Genomic DNA, 11,463 nt, shown 5'->3' on the forward strand with positions numbered 1-11,463 from the left:
CCAGAGTGTCTGATTTCATTGCCATGGGGTACAGCCTCGGCATTGGAATTTGCAAAAGCTGCCCCTGGTGATTCCAATTTGGAGACCTACTGTTCCAGCTCGCCATGGGATCCTCGGAGTGCTAGGCTCCTGGCTGAATGGCGACCAGGCTTAGTGGACTGGCTGTGAGCACCGGTGGCGGCGTGGCGTGGGAGGAGCAGAGGTCCTGGTAGCCTTTAGCCACAAAGCCGACAAAGCCCCGCCTTCTCCCCGCCCAACCACGCCCACCCCGTGCCCTCGCTGTGGCCCCGCCCCGTGCCCTCGCTGTGGCCCCGCCCCGTGCCCTCGCTTTGGCCCCGCCCCGTGCCCTAGGTGTGGCCCCGCCCAACGCCCCAGCTGTGCAGGGCGGTCCGCGAGCGCCTGTTGTGCGCCTGCGCGGCTCCGGGTCTGGCGGGCAATTTGTTTCTCTTCTGAGTCCCGTCTCGCGATCCCTGGCTTCTGGCGGAGATCAGAGTCTGGGCTCGCCTTTCGGCCGGAGTGGGCCCTTTGCTCCCGGACCCGCGTGAAGCTGGGGATCCTGACATCGGAAGCAGGCAGAAGGCATTGCTTGGACGGGTGTGGGGTGCGGGATCGCGCCGGGGGAGGGGGGGGGGGGCGGGGCGGAGGAGCAGGGCTTGCCCTTCCTCCGCTGGCTGGGGTACCTGGAGGGGGTGCTTGGGACGCCCTCACCCACCTGGGAGTGACAGTAGCTGAGTCCCTTCCTCCTCCCCTCCTCCTCCTTACCGACCCCACACAGGAAAGCCCCAGCCCCCCCCAACTCCCCGGGCCCCCAGCATGGGAGGAATGTTTACCTGCACCCGTTTCTTTGCATTTGCTGTGTTATTTCGTAAAATTCGTGGTTATTTTGCGTTTTTTAAAGAAAACGGCAATGTTGTCTCTCTCTCATATTTATATATATATGTATATATAAATACATATATTTGCCCCCCTAAATCCTTAAAGAGATGATGCAGGCTTATTTCCTGTACCCTGATTGGGATGTTTAGACTACAGGAGGCTCTAAGACCACTCAATACTGGACTTTGGTTAGAAACTGAATTTTTCAGAATTGAAAGAAATTGTTCTTGACATCTCGTACTTTATTTTCAAGTGGATGTGACCTACTGGATATGAACCATTCTTGGATTTTGAAAGTGAGCAGAAATTTGTCTGGCTTTTGTTTTTTGAAATTGTGTGTGTATTTCCTTCAGGGGCTTAAAGGATGGCCTCTTCAGATCTGGACCAAATATGCTCTCATATTAATGAAAAGATTGGCAATATTAAAAAATCTCTGTCACTAAGGAACTGTGGTAAGTAGAATAGGTTCCACTGACTTTGTACACAATGCATGTTGATTGCTGTCCCCCTTTGAATGATACCTTATGCCTGGTTAAGTGAATGAATGTATCTTAACAAAGGTGATGTCAAGTTTCAAATGGCGATTTAAAAGCACTTCGGCTGCTGTAATTTACTGATCACTACTATCAAAAATAGTGAATTTACTCAACTATTACCATTACTACAAGTCAGGAAACAAGGCCTTAAAATTTAGGTGACTAAAAAAGTCATTTGAAATACCTGTGTACCCAACTAGCTATTTAATCCCCTGAAATTAATCTCAGTAAAGACATCAATACTCTCCTTTACTGACTAATTTGATTTAGTTGTTACGGACCTAGTGTCAAATGCAATTAGCATTGCCCTATTAGGTAGAATAATTTATAGTGCATCTCGTGAGGAGGAAGAGAAGGAGGAGTTAGCTCCTACTGAGTGCTTTACTGGGTTCCAGACACAATGCTAAGCCCATGTAATATGCTTTTTCTCACTTATCGTTACAATAATCTTGAGGTAGGCTCTGAATTCTCTGACTTCAGGCCTGGAGCTCTAGCCATTTCACTCTACTGCCTCCATAACTTACAGATATCGTCAAATTGTGCTTTTATTTATGTGTGTTTGGTTGGTAGAAGTGAAGATGGAAAGATCTGATTATAAGAAAAAAACACGGTTTTTGTTACTTCTTTTATTTCTAGAGAGGAGGAGACGCCGGTTTGCCCATCCTCAAACCTATGAAGCTAGAGAGGTGGGGTTGGGAGTAAGAGAGCTTGCTACTTGACAAACTCAGGCCTTTCTTTCTGTCTGACCCCCAGGGCCGCCACCAGCATGGGACTTTTTATGTTACTTTCTCCACTTGGGGGTCATTAATCATGTGGCTGGTGTAAATATCCCAACCCTCTACTATAAATTCTGAAACGAAACTCTCCCTAACCTCCCACACACACCTGAACGCTGGACCAAAACATAAGCTTATTTCTCCCTGGCCAGTGATTAGAATTTTTAGGTTTACACTTTCACTGAAGATACATCCCATGAAGAGGGGTCCTGGCTTTATTTGGGATTCTCACTGCCAACACCCTGTGCTTTGAAGTTCCAAAATGTTGGCTCGATCCCCATTAAAACTAAATATATTTGCTTGCTGAGACTGACAGACTCTCTCCCGCGTCCCTCTGCACCCCTTCCTCCCCCCCAGATTAGGGCTGCTGCAGTAGCATCTCACATACATTGCCTGGTTTGTGAGCATTTACCTTATTCTCATGAAGGTCAGTTATGCCTGTAGAGGGTGTTTATTTTATCTAGCATTTCTAGTTGTGTGTTTTTTTTTAATCCCCACCCAAGGATATTCTTTTCTTCGATTTTTAGGGCGAGTGGAAGGGTGGGAGGAGTGGGGGAGAGAGAGCAAAACATTGGCTGGAGAGAAAGACATGCACCTGTCGCCTCCCAGCCCGACTGGGGTTGGGGATCGAACCTGTGACCCTTCGGTTCTTGGGCCAATGAGCAAAACCAGCCAGGGCCCTAATTGTTTTTTTATAGCAGAGGAACTTGCCAGAAACAAAAGACTCAGGGGACACTGTACCTGCCTCTCCCTTCCTTTTTTTCCATGCCCGTACTTAGAAATGAGGCCTTAAGATTATCCATGGAGACAGGTCCTAGGGCCTGAAACCTAGCTCTTTCTGCACCCCTAAGTGTCTCTAAGGTAAAGCTCAGTTCCGGAAGTTCGGTTGGGTACATGTGCACTGTCGTTTATTCTGTACACTTTATTTTCCACTTTACCTTTGTTTATTAATAGGTCAAGTCCCTAACTCGAAGACTATATTAAATAAAATAGGAGGTGAGATCATGGTAATAAATGAACTTCTAAATAAATTGGAAATAGAAATTCAATTTCAAGAACAAACTACCAATTCACTCAAGGTAATGTTTTTCCCTATTTTTTAAAAAATCTTTATTGTTGAAAGTATTACATATGTCTCCTGTCCCGCCACCCCCATTGACCTCTTCTAGCCCCTCCCGCCCCACACACCCACCCCAGGCCTTCACCACCCTATTGTCTGTGTCCATGGGTTATGCATATATGCATACAAGTTCTAGCGAAGCAACAGAATAAAAAGGCAATAAGTACAAATTTCTTTTTTTTAAAAAAAATATATTTTATTGATTTTTTACAGAGAGGAAGAGAGAGGGATAGAGAGCCAGAAACATCGATGAGAGAGAAACATCGATCAGCTGCCTCCTGCACACCCCCTACTGGGGATGTGCCCACAACCAAGGTACATGCCCTTGACCGGAATCGAACCTGGGACCCTTCAGTCCGCAGGCCGATGCTCTATCCACTGAGCCAAACCAGTTTCGGCAGTACAAATTTCTTAACCACCAGAAATTCTTAAGGGTTCTGTAAGTTTTATGTCCTTAGCTTTGTAAATTATTACTGGTACAGTTTTTTTTGGCGTTTTATTTTCGCAGTATAAAGCACTCCAGAGCTTCACAGGTATTCCTTTTCTCACGTTGGTTCCAATGGAATTGAACCTTACTGAAAAGGAAGGTTTCCTCAGTAATTGTTGGTAGGTTTGATTTAAACAAGTGATGTCCTGGTGGCTGAGGTGGAAGGCGCCTGCCCTGGGAGGAGATGTGGATTCTTAGCCTGCCCTCAGCACCGCTGCCACCCTGAGAAAGCCATTCACCTCTTGGGAGCTCTGGGTGCTCATTTGGAAAATAATGGGTCATGCTGAACTCTTTCTTTAAAAAAAAAAAAATGTTTTTATTGATTTTAGAGAGATTTTAGGGGAGGGAGGGGTAGAGAAATATTGACGGGCTGCCTCCTGCATACCCCCTACTGGGGGTCAAGCCCACAACCCAGGCATGTGCCCTTGACCAGGAATGAAACCGGCAACCTCTTGGTGCATTGGATGACACTCAACCAACTGAGACACACCAACCGGGCAACTCTTTATTTTTTATTTTTATTGATTTCGGAGAGGGAGAGAGAGAGAGAAACATCAGTGATGAAAGAGAATCATTGATTGGCTCCCTCCTGCACACCCGCAACTGGGGATTGAGCCTGCAACCCGGGCATGTGCCCTTGACCAGAATCAAACCTAGAACCCTTCAGTCCGCAGACCAATGCTCTATCCACTGAACCACACCGACCAGGGTGGCTCTTTTTTAAATATTGCTTGCATTCAGTGCTTTTTCACCCCTTCCGTGTTCTGAAAACTCACAATTCTTGTGATTGTGCACCATGGTCTTTCATGCTCTCTGTAACATCTTAATACACACACAGGCAGGACAGACACTTATTCATGAGCATTTTTTGAACTTTAGGAGCTCTGTGCATCTCTTGAAGAAGATTATAAAGATGTGGAGCATCTCAAAGAAAACATTCCTCCCCATTTGCCTCAAGTAACAGTGCCCCAGAACTCGTAAGTGTATTCATAATTATTCTTGCCATCTGTATTTATAAAACTACTAGAGGCCCAGTGCATGAAAATTTATGCACTGGAGGGGGGGGTCCCTCAGCCCGGCCTGCCCCCTCTCACAGTCCAGGAGCCCTCAGGGGTGGGAGGCGACCTGGCGATCAGGGGAAGGCGATGCCACACCACACCTCTGCTGCTGCCACTGCCAGCAGCGCAAGCCTCTGCCCGGCCCTGATTACCTGAGCCTCGGGCAGCCGCCATCTGAGGCTTGCCTGCGCCTCGGGCCGGCCCTGGGTGGCTGGTAGGCTGAGGGGACTGGGGGACTCCAGAGGCAGGCGCACGGGATGGGCCTGGCCTTGCCATGCACCTGCTGCCCTGGTGGGGCTGAGGGGACTGGGTGCCGCCATCTTGTGGCTGTGGGCGCTGCCATCTTTGAGGGTGGGGCATCAATTAGCATATTCCCTCCTCATTGGCTGTGGGTGCTGCCATATTTGAGGGTGAGGCAGTCAATTAGCACATTTCCTCATTGGCTGTGGGCGCTGCCATCTTTGCGATAGTGTGAGGGTCAATTAGCATATTCCCTCTTTATTAGATAGGATTATAATGAACACCTCAAGTCTTTTTGCCTTTTCGTGTGCTTGCAGTTTTGCTAGTGGCTGTCTGTTTTGTTTTTGGTCACTTACACCGGAAGTCATATTTCCCCTGTCTTCACCAGCTTTCTTGTCCTGCTCTCTCTGAAGGAAAGGTTGCCCCTCTTTCCCAAGGGTGAGTCTCCTCTCGGATCTCTTCCTCGACTTTTTCTCATTTCTTTCCCTTAGAGCAGATTTTGTCATTTTAGGCCAGATCCTTCTTTGTTGTGAGAATAGGGTGTTTGGTTGCATTCCTTACTCTACCAACTACTTATCAGCAGCACCTCAGTTCCCCTCCGCACCCCCATCCCCACCAGTGGTGACCATGGAAAGTGTCTCCAGACCTTGTCAGATGTCCTCTGAGGGGCAGAATCTCCCCTGACCCTTGAGAGCCCCTGTCTTAGGGTAGAAATAACCTTAATGAGCTTCCCATCTTAAAAACATCCAAAAGAACAAAATACTTAGCTCTGCTCCCCCTCCAACTACTGTCCTATTTCTGTTTACTGCCAATGTCTGTTTGTACCTCCTCTTCCCAGAGCCGCTAACATCTGGCTTCTACCACACTTAAGAAACTGGTTGTTGAAGGTTATAAAGAGGTCGGAATCCCTCTTCAGCCCTGATTCTTCCTGTCAGGTTTATTTTGTTGCCCATCTTCTTGTTTTTGGAATTCTGTGAATTTTGGAATTCTGGAATCCCTGCACCATGTGTTGGATACCGATTTCTTCCCAGTATGCATACAGTTCTGATGATTGCCTGTAATCTGCATCTCTCTTCTGTAGTGGAAATGTATCAGATTTTGACTCTGAAGAACCTGTCAAAGTTGAGGAACCTGCAGTCACAAAGAAGCCCTCTAAAGAGCAAAGGAATATTAAAGAGATGCCATTTATAACTTCTGAGGAGTTTAATGGCATTCCTGCGTAAGTATTTAAAATAAATGTTAACGTTCAACTCTTTAATAATCAACATACATGATTGTTTAAATCACAAGGCTTGATTATATTCATCATAATATGCTGTGTTCAAATATTGATCTTTTCTAAAACAGCTTTGTATTGGACTATGAAAATGCAGGAAATCTCTTGTTGAAAATGCTTAAAATCATGTAGAGATTCAGAGAAGGGTCAGTTTATTGCTGCGTCCATTCCAGGACCATTTTGTGATTTAGACTTATCCTCGTACATTTTAGACGTAGCCTCAGTTTTGCTGTGATTTTAAAGCAAGTGTATTGTATAGATTTGAGGTTAGAGTGGAGAGTGTTGTGTTTGTTTTTCCATTTGTCCCTTAACTTATGCCACACATTTAAATTTGAGTCTGGGCTCTATTCTGGGCCTGGGTCTCTGGGAGAAAACAGGGGTGAATAAAACAACATACCTCGCCTAGAGGCAGGTCTCCTTTGCACTTGACAGACCACGGCAGTGGGAAACCGGTTATGACCGTGGTCGGCAAACTGCGGCTCGCGAGCCACATGCGGCTCTTTGGCCCCTTGAGTGTGGCTCTTCCACAAAATACCACGGCCTGGGCAAGTCTATTTTGAAGAAGTGGCGTTAGAAGAAGTTTAAGTTTAAAAAATTTGGCTCTCAAAAGAAATTTCAGTCGTTGTACTGTTGATATTTGGCTCTGTTGACTAATGAGTTTGCCGACCACTGAGTTATAGGAATCGTGTTTTTAAACTCTCATAATTCCAGGGCTTCGCTTCGCTTCTTGGCTTTATATCATTACATTTTTCATTATTATTTTATAATACACGAGAAGCCCAGCACGCAAAATCGCACAGCCCCACCCACCCACGCACATTTCACCACGTGCACAGTCCCACCCACCCGTGCTGGTCTTTGGTTGTTATGGTGTTAGGGCCACTAGGTTTTTATAATATAGATGTAGTTAGAAAATATTTGTTGTGGAAAATGATTATAATTCTACTCAGATAAGATAGAGTATTTCCTTATAGATTTTATTTAATTTCACATATATAATTGGTTGTCTTTTTATTATTACAAAAAAACAACAACTGATATAGACAGCTCTCAGGAAAGTAAAATAGCTCTGTGTCCCAGATGTTTTCCTCCTAGGTCTCTATCTCAAGGAAGTGGGGAATTACAGAGTAGACTTGCCTAAGAGAAATTTCACTGAACCGTTATTTCTAAGAGTGAGGTTGCTAGATCCTATGGGAGGAGGATGTTTAGCTTTGTCGGAAACTGCCAAACTGTCTTCCAAAGAGGCTGGGCCATTGTGCATTCCCACCAGCAATGAGTGAGCGTTACCAGTGCTTCACATCCTTACCTGCATCAGCTTGGTCAGTTTTTTCTATTTTAGCAATTCTCATAGGTGTGCAGTGGTATCTCGTTTTAATGTTCAGTTTCCTAATGACATACGATGTTGAGCATCTTTTCACATGCTTATTGGCCACTTGAAAAATACTGGCTGTTTGATAATTCTGGGACGAGTAAGGAGGCTGGCATTTCTCTTTAATCTTTGGGGGGTTGGTCACTCAGTCTTGTCCTTTATTGATAGCTTTGTTTTCATGAAATTCTGTTTGAGCTGTTCAGTTTTTTAGATTGTTGTTGGTCATTGGCTGAACTATAGGGAAGAACTGTGGCGTAGAAGGGTTTTTAGAAAATGCTTTCATAAAGAGATAAAAGAAGGAAATTAAATAGTCATGGTGGAGTATTAATTTTTAAACTAAGGGGTTATTTGGTGAATATGAGAAATAAGAAGATTAAGTATAACATCATAAACATTTTTTCAAAGAAAATGTTTTGTATAATGAGTCTTTAAAAAAACATTAATCATCTACTTATTTACAGGTACATGAAATCCCGCTTAACCTATTGTCAAATTAATGATGTTATTAAAGAAATCAACAAGGCAGTAGTTAGTAAATATAAGATCCTACATCAACCAAAAAAGTCTATGAGTTCTGTGGCCAGAAATCTCTATCACAGATTCATTGATGAAGAAACAAAGGATACCAAAGGTAAAATGACAGCATATACGTATATGTATACCTGCCATCTGTTTGGAGTGTAAATAAATCATGAGAAACAAAACTAATTCTAGAACATTCTAACTTTTTAGAGAGGCTGTTCTCCACCGGGGGCTATTTTCCCACCACGGGACATTTGGCCATCTCTGGAGACATTTTTGGTTGCTACAACTGGGGTTGGGTTGGCATTTGGTGGATAGAGACCAGGGATGCTGCTAAAGACCCCTCCAACGTACAGGACAGCTCCCACAAAAAAGAATTATGTCACCCAGAAAATCAGTAGTGCTGAGGCTGAGAAACACTGCTTTAGAGTTTATTATGGAACTATAACCAGTGTGTCCAGAATTAGAATAGTAACCATAACAGTTGGTCATGCTTATATAGCACTTCCTGTGTGCCAGATGGTATACCGAGGGAGCTTCAGTCCTCATCACGTCCTTAGGAGGTACGGGCCACCACTAACTCCATTTGCAGACCAGGCAAAGAGAGCCCGAGTTACTTGTCCAAGATCAGCCAGTCAACTGATAGAGCTGCTGAGGGTCTCATTCTCTTACCCACTATCTCAAATTAGCTCTTGAAAAGTGAATTGTTCAAAAGATAGCAACAGATAGCTAGTGATATAATAAGCAGGGCCACGTTACTGAAATGCTACAGTAAACATTATGCCACTTCAGTTGAAAGAATAATTGTTATTTTAGCAAGAATACCGTTTCTCACTTTGGTTGGATAATGATAGTAAACATGATTAGTGCCATTCATAATCACAATGTAATGCATCAAAGACTCATCTTGAAAGTTGTCCTTATAAAAATTAGCACTAATATCTTTATTTGCAGGTCATTATTTTGTAGTGGAAGCTGACATAAAGGAGTTCACAGCTTTGAAAGTTGACAAGAGGTTTCATGTTATACTGAATATCTTACGACACTGCCGGCGGCTGTCAGAGGTCCGAGGGGGAGGACTCACCCGATACGTTATAACCTGAGGCCCTTTGAGCTTTTGAGCCAGCCAACAGTAGGGTATAGAGGCTATTCCTATAGTGTCCTTATAGGTAATTTTTAAAACTATATAATTTATCTTTTCTTGTTTCTTATACAAATAAAACGTCTTTAAAATAAAGCACATAGGAAAATGGGAGATATCTGTAATACTATCAACAATAAAAAAATATATTAAAAAGTAAATAAATAAAGCAAAGCATATAATCCTGGCTGGTGTGGCTCAGTTGGTTGGAGCATCGTCCTGTGCAGGAGAAAAGGATCAGATTCCTCCTTCCTCACCTTTGTTCTAGTCTGGTCCTAGGCGGATTGGCTGAGGCCCACTCACATTGGGGAGGGCAGTCACTTTACAAAGCCCGCTGATGCAAATACTAACCTCACCCTCCAAGACACACCCAGAAATAACGTTGAATCTGGGCACCCCGTGGCCCGTCAGTTTGGCACTTACAGTTACCCATCATCATCTATGACTACGCATCTGCTCGGCCGGCTGATCCTCGTAGCAGAGAAAGAAAGTGTCTCACCAAGTGTGTGAGCTTAGCTGCGTACTAAAAACTGCAACTCTGTCCTTAATTGTAACGCAGAAATCACATTGTTTCTTGGGCATACTCCCTTGAAGTTAATTCAGCAACATGGTGTATGAAGAAAAAAAAGGCATCAGAAACCTGGGTCCTGCCCTACCTCTGCCATTTACTCCCTCCGGGTTCTTCCTTCAAAAATGTAACCCTTTCTCACAAGCTCCATATCTACCATCCTGGTCCCACACTGTCACCTGTCCTCTGGGTTAATTCATAGCTTCTTAACTGGTCTCTGTTTGTTCTTGTCTCCCTGCCGTCTCCTCTCCACATGAACCAAAGTTATGGTAGGTCACTCGGCTACTCAAGAACCTTCAACAGCTCCCATTTCTTACACGGTGAAAGTCGAGTCCTTACAAAGGCCTGCACGGCCCTTCAGGGGCCCAACTCCAATGGGATATCATCTCCATTTCCTGGCTCTGCTCCAGCCACTCCCGCCTCCGTGCTGTCTCTGGAACAGGCCGAGGATGCGTCTCCCTCAGACCTTTGGCTGGCTGTTGCCTCTGCCCAGAAAGCTCCTCATCTTTTGCTCATGTGACCCCCTTTCATCCTGGGTAGCTGCTCAAGTGCCCTTTGTTTTGTTTTTTTTTGTGTGTGTGTTTTTTTCATTTTTTTTTTCAAGTGCCCTTTGATCATTGAGACTTTCTCAGACCACCGTATGTTCAAAATCAGTTTCTGCACCACTTCCCCTTTTCTGCTTCGTTGTCCTTCATAGCATATTTGTCCAGCTGTTGGGTTATGCATTTCACATATTTATTTGTCTTTCTCCCCTCACTAGATTATAGACTCTGAGGTTAGGAGTTTTCCCCCCCTTTCATTCACGGCTGTGTCCCTGGCCAGTCTAACAGAGATTTCCAGTAGAGGGCGCTAAATAAATATTTACTGAGTGCACATTTACTGAAAGTTTGTGCCCTTGGGTAAGTGCCCGGGTTTCCTCCTATACATATTGAGATGGTTGAACAAAAATTTTTTCAGGACCTTCTAGTTTCAATATTCTATGATTCTAACACTCCCAGATACTTCTGGGAAATATATTCATGTTAAATATAAAAGCTATTTCCTCTGGCTAGATTATAAAAAATTGTAAAAAATATTCTGATAAGCTTTACACAGTGGTAGTATCATAGCCAATGAGGTTAATCTGAGGCATGATTATTGCTAATTAAAAACTTTTTCCAATACCCTGCCATGATGACTTGAAATATAGTTGGCATTGGCAATTTTTGACAGTTTCTATGGAGACTGAATAATATATATATATATATATATATATATATATATATATATATATATATATATATATATATATATAATTCTGACAATTACATAGAAATCTCATTTTTTTCTTTTTGTAAGAGTTTATTTGAGCCAAAAGGAGGACATCCTGTGGAGCAAGATCTCAAATGCTCTGGAAATCTCATCTTATAAGTAAAGACTCTGTAAAGTATTAAGTTTCAAAAAATATTGAAATTTAAGTTACTAGTTAATAAAATGAAGCTTTTCGTAAAATGA

At 43.7% G+C, this 11,463-nt stretch overlaps 1 protein-coding gene across 2 annotated transcripts; it reads left to right on the forward strand.

Annotated features, from left to right (window-relative positions):
- Positions 1-410: 410 nt before the first annotated feature.
- Positions 411-9,495, forward strand: SKA1 (spindle and kinetochore associated complex subunit 1). Of its 2 annotated transcripts, none has more exons than XM_079783824.1 (7): positions 411-594; positions 1,230-1,328; positions 3,143-3,267; positions 4,675-4,772; positions 6,175-6,312; positions 8,200-8,369; positions 9,215-9,495. In XM_079783824.1, exons 2-7 carry the CDS (start codon positions 1,241-1,243, stop codon positions 9,361-9,363), a joined length of 768 nt encoding a protein of 255 aa, XP_079639950.1. In that variant the 5' UTR covers positions 411-594; positions 1,230-1,240; the 3' UTR covers positions 9,364-9,495. The 2 variants fall into 2 exon arrangements, with proteins under 2 accessions (XP_079639950.1, XP_079639949.1); XM_079783823.1 differs by having other exon boundaries at positions 411-579.
- The last annotated feature ends 1,968 nt before the right edge of the window (positions 9,496-11,463 follow it).

This window comes from Cnephaeus nilssonii, assembly GCF_951640355.1.
Source record: "Cnephaeus nilssonii genome assembly, chromosome: 11".
In the NCBI taxonomy this organism is placed as follows: Eukaryota; Metazoa; Chordata; class Mammalia; order Chiroptera; family Vespertilionidae; genus Cnephaeus; species Cnephaeus nilssonii.

What these genes read in the sequence shown, in the direction of transcription:
- SKA1 (XM_079783824.1), top strand. Translation starts at nt 1,241, where the DNA reads ATGGCCTCTTCAGATCTGGACCAAATATGCTCTCATATTAATGAAAAG. An exon ending in GAGTTTAATGGCATTCCTGC is followed by an intron (nt 6,313 to 8,199) that starts GTAAGTATTTAA and finishes ACTTATTTACAG; the next exon opens with GTACATGAAATCCCGCTTAA. An exon ending in AGAAACAAAGGATACCAAAG is followed by an intron (nt 8,370 to 9,214) that starts GTAAAATGACAG and finishes CTTTATTTGCAG; the next exon opens with GTCATTATTTTGTAGTGGAA.